General features: G+C 43.8%; 1 protein-coding gene across 1 annotated transcript in view; it reads right to left on the minus strand.

The window, feature by feature from the left end:
- Positions 1-3,587: 3,587 nt before the first annotated feature.
- Positions 3,588-21,027, minus strand: part of myt1b (myelin transcription factor 1b) — a 103,511-nt gene continuing 86,071 nt past the window's right edge. Inside the window, exons 8-24 of the mRNA XM_041945116.1 lie at positions 19,402-20,598; positions 17,623-17,757; positions 16,899-16,989; positions 16,574-16,690; positions 14,096-14,310; positions 13,567-13,754; positions 11,132-11,389; positions 10,358-10,512; positions 9,652-9,714; positions 9,195-9,263; positions 8,626-8,688; positions 8,241-8,321; positions 7,395-7,616; positions 6,574-6,665; positions 5,636-5,739; positions 4,607-4,750; positions 3,588-4,436 (exon numbers count right to left, since the gene is read on the minus strand). Of these exons, the coding sequence (XP_041801050.1) occupies positions 4,293-4,436; positions 4,607-4,750; positions 5,636-5,739; positions 6,574-6,665; positions 7,395-7,616; positions 8,241-8,321; positions 8,626-8,688; positions 9,195-9,263; positions 9,652-9,714; positions 10,358-10,512; positions 11,132-11,389; positions 13,567-13,754; positions 14,096-14,310; positions 16,574-16,690; positions 16,899-16,989; positions 17,623-17,757; positions 19,402-20,598 (3,338 nt within the window). The 3' untranslated portion in view covers positions 3,588-4,292. The remainder of the gene's footprint in view (positions 4,437-4,606; positions 4,751-5,635; positions 5,740-6,573; positions 6,666-7,394; positions 7,617-8,240; positions 8,322-8,625; positions 8,689-9,194; positions 9,264-9,651; positions 9,715-10,357; positions 10,513-11,131; positions 11,390-13,566; positions 13,755-14,095; positions 14,311-16,573; positions 16,691-16,898; positions 16,990-17,622; positions 17,758-19,401; positions 20,599-21,027) is intronic.

A 21,027-nucleotide genomic window follows, 5' to 3' on the forward strand; every position in this document is an offset into this window, starting at 1 on the left:
CCAAACGTTTTCAACAGTATTTGAACCAGGTTTGCCAAGTGTAAACATACAGTACCATATCTTGAAATGAGTGGAGTGAGAAAGGCACACATGATAAGACCACACAGCTTGAAACTACAGTGGGGGGTGGTGGGGGTAGGGGGCGGTGGGCTTTTGGTTTTGCTCAGCTTGATGAAAAGTGCCACTCAGCTAGACATTTCTCTCTACGAGTCAGTTTCTACACGGTGTGTGCGCATCAAAGTGTGACCATTCTGCTCTCGACAGGCACACGTCCGTGGCCGACAAGGAACCGGGATGCTAACGTGTGCCTCCCCCCTCTTAAACACACAGCTGGATTTTGGTCTGGGCTGGTTTCCCTGAACGTGTTAGCATGATAAATTCATTTTCATTCCAGGTGCTTTAGGGAAACTGGGCCCTGACCAGTTTGCTTTTTAATTTCCTATGCTATTTAGAATAATAAAAGTCCTCAGTCCATCACTCAACACTTTTACTTAAATAAGAAAACATACAGTGCGTGGGCACAGAACCAACCGTAGGCTGCATTTGCTTTCTCAGCTGACATTTTTTGAAAATGCTATGCTTTCATGGCCTCAGTGTTATTCATTTACATACTTCAGTAGACAATTTCATCAAGCAGTTTAAAAGGGGTCATGCCATATCAAATAAGTTAGGAGAATATTCGCAGTCTTAACACTCTTGGGTAGTATTCTCGTGCATTTCAAGAGAGAAGGATACGCTACTTTGTTAACCAAATGCATCAAAACTATCTTTCCTGAGGAAAGGTTACACAAGACATGAAGAAGGGGGGTGGGGGTGGGGGGTTTAAAAGTCATAAAAAGCTTTGACATTCTTTTGAGTGATGGACACATATTTATGCAACAAACGCCTCTTCCTAAAACAAGGGGGAGATTGTGTAGCCTGGCAAATCAATTTCCCACTCCCACACACTCATCTCATTTCACACGAGGCCTTGATCCAGCCGCTGCTATTGCCTCTAGCCTCAGCTGACTGGCTGACCTATGGCATTGCTCTGTTCTGCTTTAGCAGCTCTCCCTGGTCACCTGAGAACCAAACTCTGCTTCCTGTCAATCTCTTTTGGTTTTTGTTTGGAAAAGAAAGTACCACTTCCTTTTTATACATTTTTGAGCTTTTGCAGCACGGGCTGAACCCCCTGCATCACAGAGATGTCTCTATCTGACACCGTGATACAGGTTATTGTCTGTGTGAACAGCAACAAACAGGTGACAATGCTTCGTACTGTAATGCGCCGTCCAGTGGGGGTGAATACTTGCTATTGCTCGTGATCTATTGGGGTTCCTTACAAGTCGAGACTCAATGCTGGCATTTTCAACGATTATTCAGAAAGTGCACAAAGGAGTTTCATTCTACATTGGCTAAAAGCACATTTACAACATGCCTTTGACATCAGAGTTACACAAGGGTATCATACTGTACACCACAGTAGCTGCAACAGATCACTCAGAGGCAGGTTACACTAAAGTCTCCTACTTGCTTGTTTCAACATTAAAGAGAATGGGCTCATAGTGAGCAGGCCTTACCAGTAACAATACAATAACTGCACAATGTTGCCAAACACTATGTGCAGAACATTATTCAGAGGAATCACCTTTTTTTTCTATACATGAACTCACATGACACTTAGGAACAAAGAGCCAACCACCTAGTTTCAATTGACAGTCATTTCTCAGATTCAGTAGTACAACATACAGTAGTTTTTGACATTTCTGGATCAAGGACAGACAAATAAAGGAAAGGAAAAAAAGGAAACTGATGAAAACGCTTCCAAAATATTGTACTGTATCATCAACGCCTACTTTGCCTTCAGCTTGACTGAATGTTCTGTTTAAAGCCACAGTTCAGCAGGTCTTAGTGATATTAAACAAGGTGTAACTGCCTCCAATTGATACCGCCCCTCAAATCTCTTCTAGACAGCTAGTCATCCTTTGATAAGGTAATACAAGAGAAGAAGAAGAGCAAGTCAACAATTACACTGGAAAAATATATGTATGTTTATATTCATATATATAGCATCTTTAAAATCTATTTATACAGAATGTATATATAGTGTACTAATGGCCATCTTGGCAGAGAAATAAAGGCATCTGAAACAATCACCACTCTCTTGATGCCGTGGTCTTCCCAGGACCAGACATTGTTACATTGCAGAAATGCGAAGAATCAGGAAAGAAAGTGAGTTCTTTTTTTTTTTAGTGGCACTTTGTGCATCAAAAAATTAAAATCTAGAGTAAGGCTACAAGGGTGTGTATGTTTATCAGATAGGAGTTTGTCAAATGAGGCCATCCTACAGTATCCTCAAGGTTTGGATATGTAGCTGTGTGTGTGTGTGTGTGTGAGCGTGTGTGAGTGTGTGTGTTTTAGACCCATTCATCCAGCCTAAGCCACAGCTGGAATCAAGCTCTATATATGTACCATTGTACTGATGAAAATAATAAAGAAGAAAAAAAATCAAAAGCATTACCTAAGCATCGATGGTACATTACAGAGGTTCTGGGTGAGCCAGTGCTGGCCGCTACAAAGCGCTTGGGAGAGGTAACTTTTTTTTTTTTTATATACTTTTCTTGGTTTTCTTTTACCTGACAAAAGCAAACACACAGAGACCAGATAGCAACAGAACAGTGATTGCTTTTGTTGGGTTATTTTTTGTCTTTACAATCAGCTGCTGGTATGTCTAGGTATAAGCCTAAGTAATCAAACAGTATTTGCGTTGATTTTGTTTCTTTATTTAAATATTAGCAGGGGATCTTTAAGACTACTCAGACTCAACCGTCACATCACGCACATAAATAACAAAATAAATATACAGCCATATCAGTCAATTTCTTTCATATTAAATAAATAATAAATACATACTTTCTTTTTTTTTCTCAGCAGTGGGTTTCTGAATGTAGCAGTAACAGAACGAATATAAACCAAACAGAGAAAAACAAGGACAACCCAAAAAATAACTTTTTTTGTAAAATTATCAAAATTTTTTGTCAGTTATAAAACATCTACACTTAAAAAGGTTTTTAAAAAGTACTCAAAACAAAATATGCCTTGCCCGTTATCTATATAGATTCTTAAAATATTGACGCAAGACATCGCTTTGACCATGATAATCAGTAAAGATGCATTTGTGTGTGTTACAAAAGAAAGTCAATAAATAGATTGCTTCAAATAAATAAACCTCAATAACATAAATGGCAATAAGTTACAATTTAAGAGTTCACAAGTTTAAATAATTCATATATAACAATAATTATTGTACCACAAAACTATTCATGGAAATGAAGTGCAATTCCTATGTTGATAAATACTATTGATATGACTAACTGAATTTGAAATGTGTGCACACTATTACTATTATCATTTCAGTTTTAAAAAAGAACAAAAAGAATTTATCTGCTGCTTTTTAAATCGTGATATCAGCTGTCCCTTGAAAAATAAACAACCTGCACTGTTCCTGGATCTGTCTCATGACCTTGCTTGAAGATCCCCCATCCCCCACCCCCCCCAGCCCCGCTAAACTGAGTCAACACTGCGCTGTTGACATCTTTGCTGCAGTAATACCACAAAGCAAACACAAGTTCAGTTTAGTGCATGCTTCATATTGCCGGTGTGCGCGTGGTCACGAATCCAAGCGCTCCTGGAGCCGGTGAACGCACATGCTCGCCGCAGTGCACGCTACAGGACAGCACTGACAGTCTGCACATTCAACTCATCTGAGCCCCCTTCATGTCGCCACGCTCCCGTAAGATGTCCCGCGTTCACGTCCGTCCACTTCTCAGTTGATGTGAAGTGCGAAAAACTGATCAACCGAGCAACAGCCGAACCCTCTCCAAAAACAGTTCAGGACACAGAAGAGACAACAGGTAAACATACAGCATATTAACCCCCCAGATACAGTTTGCAGTGACATTATTCTTCGTTTCCATCCATTCTGGCTGAACGATCTGTTTCCTCCTCCTGATCCCAGCAGCAGCATGGTGTGGATTTTGGTCCGCGTCACTTTTCTTCTATCAGCGTGCTCCCTGGGTTGATTTTTTTTAAGTTGCCGTTTATTTAAATAACCTGAATTCCCTTTTTGTTTTTGAATCATATTTCAATATATTGTAGAGTATTTCAACATCTCTCCTTCATCTCCCCGTCCCTCCATCTCCACCTCCGTCACGCTCCTGCGCTTCAGGACAGTTTGGGATGTGTGTGTGTGTGCGTGTGTGTGCATGTGCGTGTGCGTGCGTGTGTGTGTGTGTGTGTGTGTGTGTGGAGCCTCAGACTTTGATGCCCTTCACAGCTTTGTTGATGCTCTCCAGCAGAGCTTTGTTCTCAGGGCTCTGGAAGCAGTCCTTGTTGGTGTACATGTCGGTCAGGGTGCTTACGTAGCTGTCGAAGTTCTGCTCGGTGATTGGCTCCTGCTGTGGTACAAACAACAACCAATCTCAACTGAGAAGAGCAGGGAAACGAACGGCTATGCACTGGGCAACACACGAGAGTCACCTCGAAACAAATTCATTACATCAATAAAAGTGTGTGTAATCGGGTCCGGCCCGCCCCTGTGTGTGTGTGTACGAGGCCAACAACTCACCATGTGTGGCAGGCGGATATTAGCCAGGCTGCGAATCAGGGCTCGACTGAGACCCGACAGCTCCATGAACAGAGCCTCGTTCTGCTCCTCAATCATCTTGTTCTCATGCTCAATGCTCTTCAGGTTCTTTTCCATGGAGGAGATCTGCAGTGAACAGCAACAGGGTATCACTTAAAGCAAGTCCTGTCTTTTCTCTGCAACTACAAGTTTACATTAGAAGAAATTTAAACGCCAAGTCTGGCAATATTCCATATTCCTATTCCATATTCAACAGCATGCAAGAGAAGAGTCAAATCAACAGTGAACTGATCATTCTGAGTAAGATTTCAAGTGCTGTGTATCAAAGTCTGACAGATCTTCTTCCTCTGTGCCGTAGAGCTCCACTGTTGTTCACAATCTGTTAAAACACATCAATGAGCCACAACTGGCTGACACGCGCCTTCATTATGATGAACACACTACACTGTCCTGCTGACCCAAATACTCACTAGAAATGTGGCTTAAAATGCAGCTCTTTTTCTTTAAATGAAACAATATATTTGTGAGCAATGTTTGCATCTTCGTTTCTTGGGGTGTGGCAGGCAGGCTGGATTGTAAACATATGAAAGTACTGAGAATGTTACGCTGTTTTAATGAAATGAAGAATGTCATCTGCTTTGTCCTTAAAGGGAGCCTGTGTAACTTTGGCCAGTGGCCACTGTGGCCATGAGTGCTGATTACAGGATAATGGTCCGTGCTGAAGTGTAGTCAAACAATAGGATAAACAGAGAAGAGCTATCAGTGAATTTACTGAATAATGTCAGTTACAGAGCTATATTTACCTGTAGTTTGCTAACATTATTCACATAGCAGCAAAAACCTTGAGTTTATGAAAGCGAGCAAAGGTGTGTTCTATTGCTTATGAATTCATTAGTGAGAGAAAGGCTCATTCAAAGGCTTCATAACTGAGCGGAGAATTTCCATCTGTGAGAACCCACCTCATGTTCAATGATTTATAGGTTACAATAAAACAAAAATAGAAACACACACCTGAGTCTGAAGGTTGACCATGTCAGCCTCCATTTCATTGTTGGATTCGTTGAGGTCGTTAATCTCTTTGTTGAGCTGCTTGATGTCCTCATCGTTGTCCAAAACTAAAGGAGAGGCCAGACACATTAGGACAGAAAAGACTGGTGTTTGGTCTTCTTAATAGTCCATCTTATATCTATCTCTGCTATCTCTGCTATTTGTACTGAGTTATGGACTGTATTCTGAAGGCCAACCCTCCATGTACCTGGACTTGGACTGGAACCACACCAGTGTTTTTTCTCTCTGAGGCTTGGCCATAGTTAATTTAATTACTTTAAATTAATTTAAACACAAGATACTCAAAAAGAGGATTCATTCTCAGTGAAGAACCTTGGAGCTCTAATCTGCCTCTATACCTGCCAAAGAGCAGTGATTCCTAACACGTCTCTGGGGGTCATCAGGTGGAAACCTCCCTTCAACAGTGTCTACTTAGTCCCACTACACCTCCAGGGGACTAAGTTCTATTAGCTCTTATTTCAACTGCATACTCTTCTACTGCACAACCCGGCTGTTTAGCAGAGGGTGAACCGCTGTGAATGCAGCTTGTGTTCAGGTCTTCACTGTGCGTATCTTAAAAAATAATATGAACTTCAAAAATAACAATTTCATTTAGTTTTCTTCTATTCTTACACCCCTCACGACCCCTAGTGGGCCCCCAGTTTGGGAACAAGTGCCATATCTGACTGAACACTGCTAAAACAAAAGGATTTGTTCCTGTACTGACTGGTCACATGTCAGTTCAGATTTCATTTTTCTGCTTGTCTAGACACTTTAAAATGCACCCATCGTTACTGAAGTGCTCTTGAAAACAGCGGTGTGGTTTTTACACAAACAAACTCACACACTCACACACGTATATACACAGGCCACATAAAAGTTGATATCTAGATTCTTTTTACCATCGCTGGCTCTGAACTTGGTGCTCAGGTAGTCCTCTGTGGGGAACTTGGCCTTCTTCTTGGCGTACAAGGCTCTGGGGCATCCTGAGAGGCTGGAGGCACAGAGTGGGGTCACCGTGCTATTCTTAATGCCTCACATACAGTCTGAGCTATCACAGTTCACATTATATTGAAACACATAGTAGACTGATACCACTCTCGTGTTTGTGGCTTGAGCCAGCAGGCAGTTAGCTTAGCTTAGCATAACAACTTAAATTAGCTAGCTGGAACACCTCTAAAGCTCAGTAATTTCCATGTTGTATCTTATTTGCTTTTTCAGCACACAAACAGAAATAGAAAAACAAAAAGCTGTGGTTTTACATGCCAGGCATATTTCCTGGACGGATGCAGTAACTTCTCTTGTCAAAACATAAAAGCACAGTTCTCGTTTTTACATTTCTGTTAATTTCTGTAAGTTAAAAACGAAAAACAAGATGTTAATCAGTGAGGTGCTGGTCAGAATACTTTTCTGCTTTGGACAGAGCCAGGTGGGCTGTTTCCTGCGCTGACAGTAATCTAAGCCCAACACCTGCGAGCTCTAGCTCCATACCTAGTGTACAGCCATGACCGTGGTACTGATATTCTCATACAGAGAGCAAATAAGAACTCGCAAAACGTTCAGCTATTTCTTTAAATGGACACCTTCATATAAATAAAGTCCTGTGGAATGTTTGAGGAACTTCCATGTCTATGTTTTTGTGTTGTTCCCCCATCAAACCAAGTCTAAATCCACATTTGAAGAGCCCCAAACACACCACACCAACTGTCTGCATGCAGTTTACCTGCGGTGTGTGAGGAAGCTTCCATTAGCGTGTCCGGAGCCGTCACAACCTGGGGTGGGACAGGTGGGCCCCTCTGTCTTGAAGGCCTTCCAGTTGAAGGGTGTGCCATTAAGAAGACCCTCCTTCTGTCTGCGGGCCGCCAGCGGACACCCGTAGGCACTACGGTGTGTGGCGTACTTCCCACTGATGTGACCCAGGCTGTCGCAGCCCGGCACCGGGCATCTGCAGGGAGCGGAGGAAAGGAGGGAACAAGAAAAAGACGAGAGGAGGGGTGTGCAGCCGGAGAGGGGGAAGGGAAGAAGTGTTTGAAGTGAGGCAGCAGGGAAAGAAAAGAGAAAAGAAAGAGAATGAGAAGGCACAAGGGTTAGACAAGGAGAAGGCAAAACTCTAAACTGTAGAGAAAGTTGAGATTATTGGAAGAAAGATTTTAAGTTATACACTTTCTCTACTGGGCCAAATTCATTGTCTTGCATCTGTGATCGACATATTTATGCAATGAGTAATATTAATAATGCAAGAGCTTTTCACATTTAGCACATGTCATTATCAACACTTTGTTAAATTAACTCGTTTTGTGTGCAAATGCCATATGAAGCCCATGTATTTCTTATGTATTGACAAGCTACTCTACGATACTCTACAATGAGCTACATTCAGAATCAGTATCTGCAGTAAGTGTATTTTCCCATCAGTAAGGGCCTGATTGATTCAATTACGGGGGGAGGTCACTACCTCTGCATATGATTCATAGTGACTTTCCTCTCTCTCTCTTTCTTTTTATTGCATTTTACTTTTACCGTCAGTCTCGCTAAAAGCAGACATTATGGCTTTCTGAGCGGTACGAACTTTAAAAGCTCGGAGTCCTCCTGGTTGTCCTTGGTAGGAGTTTTAATTCCACTTTTCTTGGCACGCGGGCACCCAGAGAGACTGAAAACAGAAAGTATGGAGTTGATAACATAGGGTTGAAAAAAGGTCTGGTGAAGTGATTGATAAAGGGAGAGAACAATATAAGGAAGAATAATTTTACAGAGGTTGCTCAACCAAATTACAAACCAAATCAACTCAAAACGCCTAACATGGCCGAAAATAGGACAATGGAAAGGTGTGGAAATGTATGAGTATGTGATCCCTGTCTAATTCTACCATGAACTGTCACTAGGCCTCTCTGACTGACTGTGTGTATGTGTGTGTATGCGTTTCGGTGAGTGCATTTGTGTCTTTTGTTTGTTACCTTCTGTGGGAGGCGTAGTTTCCTGTGATGTGACCTGAGCCGTCACATCCTGGAGTGGGGCATCTGGGAAAGGGCAGAGCAATGTTTAACATTTAATACGAGGTTAGCAGAAAACATAACACCGTGGATGTTTCATTGTGGAAATGTCTTCAAGAAAATGGCATTATGCAGATGAGAGAAATGGTCCGCTTAACATTGCTCATTTTCATATTCACTCTCGTGAGCGATATTTGTTTTAAATTCATTCAGGCTCTTTGCCATTTCAAACCCTCGTTGTATCTGTCTGTAGTGGGTCGTGAAAAGCTTCTTTTCGAGTAAAGAGCTATGTAAACCACAGGATCACAGTTTCATTTCACATTTACATGAACTGATTGAGGTGAAAACAAGCATAGTCCAAGCCACATGCAGAAAAAACACCATGACAGATGTAGCAGCAGCAGCAGAGGCAGCAGCCAGCAACAGAAGCTAAGTTAACTTCTGTAAAATAAAGCATTGTGGCATTGGACGGTGACAGCAGCAGTGCAGTGAAGAGGTGGTGGAAAAGCAGTGAAGGTGTAGAGCAAACATACTTGAGTTCAGGGGTGTGGGCCGCCATGAGGGACCGAAGGCTCTTATCAGCGAGAGGACACCCAGACAGACTGAGAGGAAGGAGAAAGAGCGAAGGACAGGCAGAAGAGAAGGATGGAAAAGGGGGCGAGGAAGGCGAGTGTAAGGGGATTGAAAGGAGAAACGAGAAAGACGTGAGTGAAGGGAAATCAAGATGCAAGGCATACCAAGGTCATTTCGGAAGAAGAGGACAGACGGCAAGAGGTAAATTACTGATACATATCAAAGTCAATGACTGTCTTCGCTTCCTGGGCCTTGCTACATTATTGCCTCTGGCATGTCAGGATCAAATAAAATATTTGAATTAGTTGCAGAGTGTCCGTTTTGGACTGTGTAAGCAGAACTAACGTTTCACACAAGAGTTTCTATATAGAGTACTAGCATAATGTATCACCCAAAGAGGTCTGCGATGGTGCATACCTGCGATGGGACGCATAATTTCCAGTGATGTGACCGCTGCCATCACAACCAGGGGTCGGGCACCTGGAGAGGGTGACGAAAAGAAAGAGAGGGACACAGAGTCAGACTGAGGACAGGGGGATGGAGCAGGACAGAAGTTCCCCCTTCGCTGTTGGTTTTAGCCTTGCTAGCGGCAATCCTCTTTGGTCCGAACTGAAATATGTCAACTGTTGGATGGATCGCCATGAAATGGAGATCATGGCGATGGAGTGGAGATATTCATAGTCCCCAGAGGACGAATTTAAATGAATTTGAGGACCCTCTGACTTTTCCTGTCATGTCAACATGAGGTTGACATTTGTGATTTTCAGGGAAATATCAGCCCAACTACTAGATGAAATGTGATGCATTCAAGTTCCCCTCAGCATCAATCTTAATTGCACTGCTGAGCCCTTAACCCTGCAGCACCATCATCAGCTCAAAGTTTTTACATGCGTCCATTTCTCTGGTTGTTCGACCAAAAACAATGACCAGCCACTTTATATTTTATGCTAGTTAGAAAATGCAGTTAACAACACTGACTAAATAAATTAAGATGGTGAACATGGTTAACATGTATGGACTAAACGTCTACATGTTCACAGCGTGGTCACAGTGTGTAGGTTAGCATGCTGCCATGCTCACAGAGCTGCTGGTGTGCCTGTGGACTCTGTGTGTTGTTACTTACGAGAGCAGCTCTTTCTTGCTGTCCTTGGGCTGGAACTTGACCTTGAAGTTTGGGGTTGTAACCTCTCCCGGGTACTTCCTCTCCTCCAGACAGTCCTGCATCATGTCACAGTCCTCCGGGTCGGACGAGACGAATGACTGGCCCGTGTGCTCCATCTGAAACATCAATATAAAAATCTGATGAGCACAAACGTCCTGCCAATTCCTCTGTGATTCTTTTCTCATTTAAATTGTACTAATGTGTTGTTGTGTGAATTGAATTGGCTTTTTTTAGACAGTTTTTGATTGATGGCTTTCTCACAATAGTTTGCCTATTTGTATACAAGCAAAGAAACTTTGCAAAGCACCATGTGCACACTAGTCTCCACTCTGATCCCTTTTTTATTCTTTTGTAGACAAGTGATGCGGAGTGTCCTCATAAAAAATTTACACTCAAAGCCCTTTATATTTCTTTTGAAAAAGTTCAAAGGAGTTAAATTAGCATATGCCAAAGTCAGGATGGTGCAATGCACCTGACACACCACCTCTGTTACACAGTGCAATGTTTTAACTGTACAGTAACTCTCACATTTCAGTGAAATAAATGAATAATAGAAAGAGGACAAGGGGACAGGAAATAAGGCAAGGGGATTAGAGAAAGACAAAGTGATGTAAACAAGTAAATGTTGTTAATTCAAAAAGCTTAGGGGCATTTTGTCTGTTATTATTTGTGTTGCAACACTTCCTCTGTGACTAATATCACAGGAAATGCTGTGTGTTTGGAGCTTGTACTGACCTCGTCCATTTCCTCCTCCCTTTGGCGGTTGGGTTTGGTGTAATCCAGAGGTCCTTCCCACTCCTCCTGCTTATAGGTGTGTAGGTTTGGTGATGTCATCCCGCTGCCTCCACCATGATGGAGCGAGGAAGAGGAGGAGGAAGAAGGGTCTGGGGACCGAACCCCGGGGCTGGCGCCGGACAGACTGCCCTCTCGTTTAATGGGCTTCTTCATACTCAGATCCAGGGTGCCGTTCTCATCCACCTCAATGTCCATTTCCTGGAGAGGACACATACACTGCTCAGGACTGAGGGCATGTCACGACACCATCACTGTTTCACACAACCAGCGACGTCAGGCTTTGTCTGTTTGTTTGAGCGCTGCAGGTATGGAGTCCTAAAGTGTTCAGTATCAAATAAATGAACACTGTGATATGACTATCATATGAGTACATAAAGTGAAATATAGAAACAAACTGATCTGTTTTGTCATTTTTGCTTTCATTTGATAGCCACACAGCACACCTCCCAACCGCCAACAGCCCCACTTTGCCTTGTCGTTGCCTCAGCTAACAGGAGCTAGCTGACTGAGCGTGTTAGTGGTTGTTGAGCCTGCTAAGAGAGGGCGGGGGCCACATGGTGGTTGGCTGAAAGGTGAGGGGATGTAGGCTTGTGGCAACTCATGATAAAATTAATCATTTTTAGTTTTTCAGCTTTCACAATTTTTGTGAATATCCATTTATATATTTCACTCTATTTATTAATATGATTAGTTATTTTTAAATGTTTATTCATCAAAATCCAAACTAACACAAAACTTTACAAAGCTCCATTGGCAACTGGAAGAACCAAAAGACATCGCTAACTAATCCATCTAATTATTATATTTCTATTTAGTATTGTAAATTATAAATGACTGACTCCCCTGTTGTGCTTCAGTGTATGAGAGGTATATGATGATCCCTGTGGTTAATTTAACGGCCCTGATTCAGTGCTACACATACATCAACATACTGTTTCCTGACTCTAGCTTCATGCGACCCACAGTCACATTCAGGGAGGAATCTAGATTCAGATTACACTGAACTTTCGTTTTTGGAAGGTTTTTCCTATTGCCGCCCATCGACCTTTACCTGCTCGTTATCGCCCTCGAGCTTGTGCCAAACATCGCACAGCGGCGCGAATAACTTCTTCAGAGCGCCACATGTTTGAGTTCAGAACACCACCTCCGTCACTTAAACATGCGAGCAACGATATCTGATGTACTCTGCAAATACTTTGCCAAGAGCACCAACAGTTCATCTCTCGTGCTCTATTATAGTGCTGGCACGTAAACAGAAACAGAGGGGTGAGATGAGCCATGTTTTCAGCATTCATCTAAAATGGCGCTCGTACGGGCTGGTCAAGGGCCAGAAAAATCAAAGGGTTAGGAGAAGAGGAGAGAAAACGGGAACAGTTCCCAGAACTGTCCCTGGATGATGAGCTCAGTGTTCCACTGTTTCAATATTGGATTTCAACTGGCTCCAACTCTGATTCCAGATCAGTCCCTGGTGATCTGCATTGTAATATTGCGCAGCTAAGGCCTGTTCTTGGATCGGTGCCTTGCTGAGCAACACCTTGCTCTGCTGTGCTGCCAGAGACATTAATCTTCACTTTTTATCTTCCGAAAACCATGTCAGGAAATCGAAAAATGATGAAGCAGTCACTTTCTCTCCTCTGTGAGGCAAAAGGGCTTTTAAAAATCACAATATGGGGGAAAGTGGTGCTCCAATTACACCTCCTGTGCACAGAGAGGGGAAAGAGGAAGTGAGTAAGAGACAGAGAGGGAATCAGTGAGAATTGCATGGGGAGGAAAAGAGGGAGATAAAAGAGAGTGAAAAGAGATGTGAAAAGAGAATGAAAGAAAGAGTGGCGTGGGTGGAGAGAGAGAGTGGGAGATCCGTCCGGCAGATAATGAAAAAAGGCTACCTGGTGGAAAAGTAATCCAGGGAACTGGCAGTCAGCCAAATTCAATAACAACATGAAAAGTGTGTGGGATGGAGGGATGAAAGGATGAAAGAGGATGGGAAAGGTGATGCAACTGCATCTCAACACCATCCTGTTGCTGTAAGCCAACGTCTCCTGATGATATATTCATGCAGAGTTGATGGGGAAGGAAAAAAATGAGGAGAGAGGAGAGGCACACCCACTGCCATCCCCTCTCATCTCACCAGCCGTGGCCTGCAATGTTTCAATCTGCACTACAGCCAGCTAATAATCTCTTTCTTCAAGTGCCACGAGAGAAGAGCAGGGTAACACTCCACCATAATGACATCACCCACAAACACCTGATTCATTTCATATTTCAGTTATTTTTTGATTAACTCAGATTTCTCACACTGCGAGTCTTGAATTGTAATCCTTAATAAATGCTGGTGAAAATGAGCAAACACAAATGCATAACTATGGTCTGCTTACTTTGTTTTGAGCTTTGGTGCTGAGGTTTTCAGGTTTCTCCCAGCAGCGTGTGGACAGGTTCAGGATGGCGGTGGCCGCCATGTGAGCGGCCTCGGCATCATGGGAGTAGTCGTAGGCCAAGGAGGAGCTCTTCCCATAACCGTGGAGACTGAGGCTGGGCGATGATGACTTGGGGAATGAGGGCTTAGCTGCAGGAGGACAAAAAGTCAACTTTAGATCAGATGATTCTTAAAGTAGGATACAACAGAGTGAAGAACATACTGTAGACAAGAAAGGTATAATGTACATATGTTCTTGCTGGGAGCGCAACCTTAACTGCTCAGTGCCGTCAAGTGATTGAAACTAATAAGACAACAGCACAAAGACGGAAAGAGAGCGAAACAGCTAGTCTACCTCTGTCCAGAGGTAAGAAAATCGGACTACCAGCACGTCTAAAGAAAATGACAAGGTGTGGATTCACAGGGAGCTGACTGGCCAGGCTTAGCTGACACATCCCATCACATCCAGAGACACACCACAGAAATCTTACTTTTGAAGGCTTTGGGTGAGGTTTCACTGGTGGGCATCTTTGGAGCAAGCATGCGCTTCCCGAACACTTGAGCGTCGAAGCTTGCGTAATCGAAGGACACCTTGGAGTACTTCTCCAGCTCCCTGGCCAGGTTGGCGCGAGGCGTGGTGGGCGCCATGTTGGGCCTGTAGCTGCCATACTGGGGCACCTCCAGCTGCTTCACAAAGCACATTGGCCTGTGAGGAGAGTGAGAGGACATCAGGGTGAGGCTGTTTGGGGGGGGGTAAAGGGGGAGGCAGGAGGGGGATTAAGAAGAAAAAAAGCAGAACGTAAAATAGAATAGAACTGAATGGAATAGAATACAAGAGGAGCGATGGGATATAAAAAAGGATCGACGCAATAAACATAAAAAACAAATAGAGAGAAGAAGAGAAGCGAATAAGAGAACGAGAGGGGGAGGCAGAGTGACACAGAGAGAGTAAAGATAGGGGCAACGGTGTACTTAGCAGGAGTGCAGCAGGATTAAAAGCTCTCTTATCAGCAGAGGGCACATTTGCATGTTGTACAGCATGGAATTTATGAGCTTTAAGCCCTCTCGTTTTCCTGGAGAGCCTGGGCTTTTGTCAGACCTGTTGGCGTAAATCCACTGATAGACCAGGGAGAGGCAGAAGGGCGGGGGAAGAGAGGAAGAAAGGAGGAGGAGGAGAGCAGAGCAGGACAGAAAGAAAGGGGAGTGGTGAAAGAGGGAGGCAGGATGGGGGTGGGGGATTGAGGCAGGGGGAGTGGAGTTACCATCCTCATCTTTTTCACTGAAGCCCATATCGCAGTCTCTGCTCTCGAACCATACGCTCATTAATAAGCTACATGACCTGGCCTGTAGTCACACTGCTGTCGGGGTGGCCTTCACACAGCCACATGCCTACATTACCAGGATTCTCATGACAGTGAAAAACTTAGCAGCACTGATCACAGGGGATTTTCTTCATTTTATGTATTCAACATGGATTCCATTAGAACATGTAATGCATGAGGAATTCTTCAGCCTCATACTTAACAGACAACCTCATTTTAATAACAATCTGAGCAGGAAAAACAAAGCAGGCCTTATTATGTTTTAATTCTTTATGCTTTGTCTGACCACTGATGAGGTTTTCCTCAAGGAAAGCAATTATTTTTCCTGTCCCCCTGCAATGCCCCTACAACTTGCATAATTAGCTTATCAGCTGCATTATTAATTAAAATACCAATGAGGATGAGCGTAGACTTAGCATAATACCAGTGTCTGGTTTGTGTTAATTATCATTCTTCTGGCCATGATCACGGTGCCTGACCAGTTGGGAAGATAAATGGAGATAAAGAGATCTCAGTGTTTGAGGTGACAGTAATGATTGGACCACCAGACTGAATGCTTCAGGACTTGGGGGCTAGATTGAGCCATTCACAGGCCGGCTTTACCTCTCGCGAGGGGTACAATAACCAAGGTCAACACCGTCTCTATGGTTTTTATGTGGCTCAGTTGTAAACTAGCTAACCTTGAGAAGGCCTCAGCTGTGTGAGGCTTGGATTGGAGGAGACGGCTTTTATGTAGGTGAAAGGTTCATCATTCACATTGTATCCATGGAGCCGCAAAACCAACAAAAGACATTATGTGGTAACATGAGTCAAAAATATATCAAGGGTAACACTATTAGTTAAATAATTAAAATAAAATAAACTTTAAAATTTGATACGTATCGAATTGTAAAAAAGTTATGTTTAACCTCTCATGGGCAAAATGAGCCAACCTGAACATTCACATGGTTTGAACCGATCAGTCAGCATCACTGTGTAATTATTAGCTATCCTGAATATACTACCAACACATTTCTACCCCAGTATGGGCGATGATAATCATCGATATGCTGCATGCTTCTGCAAAGCTTTCAGTTTATTTGGCACTATGATAGAGGTGATTAATCATGCACATATAAAAAATGTCAAGGATAGCACAATGAAGTCCAAGACTTATTTCCATTGTCATTTTTTCTGAAGAGAGGAGACGCAAACTTAAAAAGAAATCCTCTCTATCACAAAGTTTAATACAGAACTGAAATGGATAAAGTTAGGTAGTCTCATCTTGGTTGCTGTTGACTGAAACTGACACAGAGGCCGTTGCCATAAACTCACTTCAGGTATTCCAGTACTGCAGGTAATGGAGGATAACATCATGGAGATAAATATACTGTGCTCGCAAATGGCTCATTACTATAGAAAGAGGTTTATTTGAGGTACAGGGATTTTTGAAAAGGCTGTTGTCTTTTCATCTATCTCTCTTGGACATGAGGTCAAAGGTCAAGTGTAAAGCTTTATATTTTCTTTTACACTACATTTTAATCATCTAATTAACAATACTATTAATCAATGTATTGTTATATTTTTATTTTGTTTCATAACCTTTCACTGCCTTTTTTGCCACTGAGGCAAATGATTCAAAATGTCTAAGGTAAACTGATCACCCACCTCAACACTCTGTCGTTGGGACATCCTTTGAGGTGCTCGCTGCCTGGCTGAGAGAGATGCGGCTTATCGTGGCCCTTGGACAGCTTCTCTGCAGCAGCAATGGGGCATCCAGAAAGACTGGAGGGATGAAGGCAGAGAAAGACGATGAATATCAAAAAGACAGCGTGTTGCTGACCATGAATATCTGCATCACACTGCTGTGGACTGGCACGTTCGCTGTTCTGCATACATGAATATAAGTGGAAATACAGAACCCTGCATGACAGACAGTCAAACACAAACACAGATCTACACAGACACTTTACTGCAGCGTATGTATGAATACCTGCGGTGCGTGTTCCGGTTGCTGTTAACATGGCCCTGACCGGTGCAGCCAGGGGTCGGACACTTCAGCACATTCTCATGCATGGCTAGAACTGAGAACACACACACACACACACACAAACACACAGCATTATAAATATTTCCTTTTGACCCTCCCCTCCTCTCGACTATGGCAAACATGATAAAATGGCAAATATTCCAGCTGCTGTCTATTTTTGGTCCATCCGGACTACATTAAATGGAGCTGTGCTCATGACTAGAGTCAGATGGCCTCTGACACATGCTGTACATAGGAAGTATGTTTACAATCACAGGGACAGGGGGGCTAAGCAGAAAACACACGGCCACTTCAGATTCCTATCTGCATATTTTTAGAGAGGTAAATTAAATTGAAATTCAGTTTGTTTATGTACCCTGTTAACCTTTTTTACCTGTCACCTTTTGCATGTATGGCTGTATCTTCTATCAGCAGCATGCACAAGGCTGAAGATGGAATAGCTTGGTAATGCTAACAGTCTTAAAGTGAGACAACTAGCCACTGCTGAGTTGCTACAGAGAACATGACCTCTGGAAACTCTCTTGAAATGATGATTAAAGTGGTCCTTGTGTGAATATAACTCCACAGTGAGCAGACGTAGGGTTTCTATCACTGTCACACTGCCCCTGTTGTCACTCTCTTCTCTCTGTGCTTATTTTCATCTCCTACGCAGCTGAAGAAAACTCACTCTCCGGAGGGATCCTGTCCTTGTGCGGACAGCCTGACAGGCTGCGGTGGTGGGGGTACAGACCGGTCACGTGACCCGTCCCATCGCACCCGGGGGTGGGACACTTGATCTCCCTCTTCTCTTGCCTACTGCTTTCTGGATCGAGGAGGATAGGAGGGTAGAAGGAGATATCAGGAGAAAAGGATGAGAGGAGAATCAGAGCGATGAGAGAGATGGAGAGAAGGAAGGAGAGGGAGAGGTGGGAGGAATAAGGAGGACAAAAGCAAGTGGTTAATGCCATCAGACAGTCTGCTTGGCTGAGCGTGAAATCTAGACATATTTCAGACAACTGTACAAAAGCAACACCATCTGTATGTGCTCCTCATGTCTTGTGTACCTCTGCAAATGCACAACGTGTTTTAAGCGTTAGTGTAATTGTGATTTGTGTGTTTCTAAAAATGCTTTCAGGGATGGAACACTATCCAATATCTGAAATATTACAGCTTTTTCAGAGTTAACCTGAACAAAGTCGACCTACTTATCCTGCACGCTTTGATGATTTCCCGCTCCCTTGCTACACTTGTCTGACATTTTTAAGGATCTTGTTTGGATCTTGGACAAAACAACACCTGAAAATACATCAGGAGGAAATCACGCCTGTGTAATTTACAAATAAATAAAGATGCCTGCTCCTCCCTTCTGCTATTGGAGGTAGGCCAGCCAGTATCGCGGCACTGGAGAGAGGAAAAAGAGGAAGAGGATGTTGTGATGCTCTATTGGCCTTCAAATTGAATGTTAACAAGACATGCATCTCCTAATTAGCGTTGAGCAGAACAAGAACGTCACCACAGGAGGGAGTTGAGGCCAAGGAGAGGGCAGCACTACCAGGCATGTAATCACACTAGTGCTATACTGTGAGGAGCATGACAAGTGGGCAGCGTGCCAACTGTGAAATACAAGGGCCGAACACATGCAGCATGTAAACAAACACTCCAGCACTGACTGTGGAACAACCTGCGCTCTTCGTCTTCTCTCCTCTTTCTCTCTAACATGTTGTCCTCTCTCTTGTGTTCCCTCTCTCGCTGTCATCCCTTCTCACTCACTCTCTTCAAGCACGTCCTCTCAGCTCTTCATGGAAGTCTATTCAGCTGGAACCACTTCATCCTCATCACAATGGATGAGGGAGGACCTAAACAGGGCTCTGTGACTCATCACTGTTTAATTGGTATACTCCCAACATTACATTCAGCACATGACACCTTGTGCTGCTTTAGAACATCATTTTCTGTACACTTATCTACGTGTGAGCAGGTATTTCAGTAGCATGCAGGTGGTTTAGGGCACTGATTACATATTAAGTTTATTACTCACTTTGTTCCAAAGCTGACAATACACTTTTATTCAGATCGCTTACTTTAAGGGAGTCACTTTCACTTTCATCCACGTCATTATGAAGAAAATATGAAAATTTACCTTTCAGATACGTCAAACTTTCTTGAGATAGGTAATTCATCTCAGCGAACACGTCACCCTGATCATTGCCAGTGCGCGTAGCTTCTAATTATACCATCAAGAGGTGAACATCAAGTCTCAGATGTTGGAGTGTCCTTGAAATCACCACCTAGGTGATAGCTGTACTTGTAGCAGCACAACCATGTGATGCTAACGTAGCTTTACCCAAATAAGTAAATAAAGCGGACTAAATGTCCCTGACATATTGCCTACCTCAAGCAAGTCTCACGTCTCAGTACACGCTGTACCTCTGCCCCCCCCCCTCTTAGTCTCTACACTGTGTCTTACCTTTGCTGAAGTAGCTCTTGCGGATGACGTCCAGGTGCTTGGGCCTGTCATCCATTGTGAAGTATCGCTGGTGGTGGATATCCGGGGCGCAAAGCAGCTCTCTCGGCCCGGCTGGCTTCACCTGCTCTGCTTTCAAGGCAATGGCTTGCTCCAGCAGGCCCAAGTTCCCTCTGGTTATGTCAAACATCTCCGACTCGTCCGTCACCGTGGAACGTTGCGACAGGCTGTCTTCGTCATCGCGCTCGTCATCCCCATCCATGTCATCAAAGTCTTTCTCCTCTGACTTATCTGATCGCACTTCGATGATGTCGGGGGAGGCTGAGGACGAGGCTTTGTGGATTTTATAGTTCTCACCTCTGATGTTGGGAAAGTAGTCCTCAAGTGGACTGGCCCTGTGGGAGCTGTAGCTTAAAGGAGGGCTGGCCTTGTAGTTTTGAAGCGGGCTACATTTCTGAGAGTCATATTTGTCAAGCGGACTGGCTCTGTTGGCGTTGTAGTTTCCGAGGGGACTCGCCCTGTGTGATTTGTAGTCCTTCAGAGGACTGGCTCTGTGGTCTTGAGCCTCAATGTGTGTTCCCTGAGCTGCGGCGGTGCTGGTGATGGTGCGGATGGCAGTTGGCACATCTGAAATGGGCAGAATGTGGTTTACCTCCCTGTGGTCTTCCTCATCTTTCTCCTCACTCTCCTCTTCTTCTGCTGGACTGCCCTGCTGTGCTGGTACTGCCCTCTCTTCCTCCTCTTCCTCCTCCTCTCCATCTTTAAGTCGTTCATGGTGGCGATCTTCGGTCAGATAGTGGTGTTCCTCCAGGCTCAAACGGTTGCTCCTGTCTGGGCGCTCTCCTTGCTCATCCTCCAACTCCTCTTCCTCCACTTCAGCAACCTCTTTCTGCAGGTCAGATGACTCTTCCAAAACTTGAACTTTGTGGGTCACCTTCTCCTCTTCCTTTTGCCTCTCATCCATGTCCTCCTCATACTTGTCCTTTACATCTTCACTCAGTTTGGCTGCCACGGTGACATCCTCCTCAGTCTCCATAGCAACAGGCTGCTGACTGGCCACAGTTGGAGCACTGTTGTTGGAGACTCGGCCGAGGTGGAGGAGAGAGTTGGCCACCTCTTTGGCGCTCTGAGAGGGAGACTGACACTGGGCTGCAGGTGGAACTGCTCCGAGCTCGGGCTCAATGATCACACACTCCTCTTCTGTGGAAACAGTGATGAAGAGGTCAGAGCTCTGACTCAGAGTCATGCAGTGAGCTAAAGCTGTTGTCAGCAATATCTTTGTCATCACTGGCATAATTTTCCTGCCCGCTAAGTCATTCGCTGTGAACTCACAATGACATAAAGACACCTGCTGTCACAGAGTCTGTACATGTACAGCAGCTTGTGTACGCAGAAGGAAACTCATTCACAAAGTGTGAGTGCCCCCAGTGGTTGTTAGGAGGCATGACAACTCACCTCCTGTAATATTAGAGATTACCTGTCATGTGCAGTAACATAGACCACTGCATTTCACCATGATCTCATTTCTTTCTTTGCCTCCACATCTAGTGACCACTTGGCTATGTGATTGCTATTGAGTTGCATTATGGGAAATGTAGGATGAAGCACTTTTCAAGCTTGAACCCATAC

This window comes from Chelmon rostratus, chromosome 10, assembly GCF_017976325.1.
Source record: "Chelmon rostratus isolate fCheRos1 chromosome 10, fCheRos1.pri, whole genome shotgun sequence".
In the NCBI taxonomy this organism is placed as follows: Eukaryota; Metazoa; Chordata; class Actinopteri; order Chaetodontiformes; family Chaetodontidae; genus Chelmon; species Chelmon rostratus.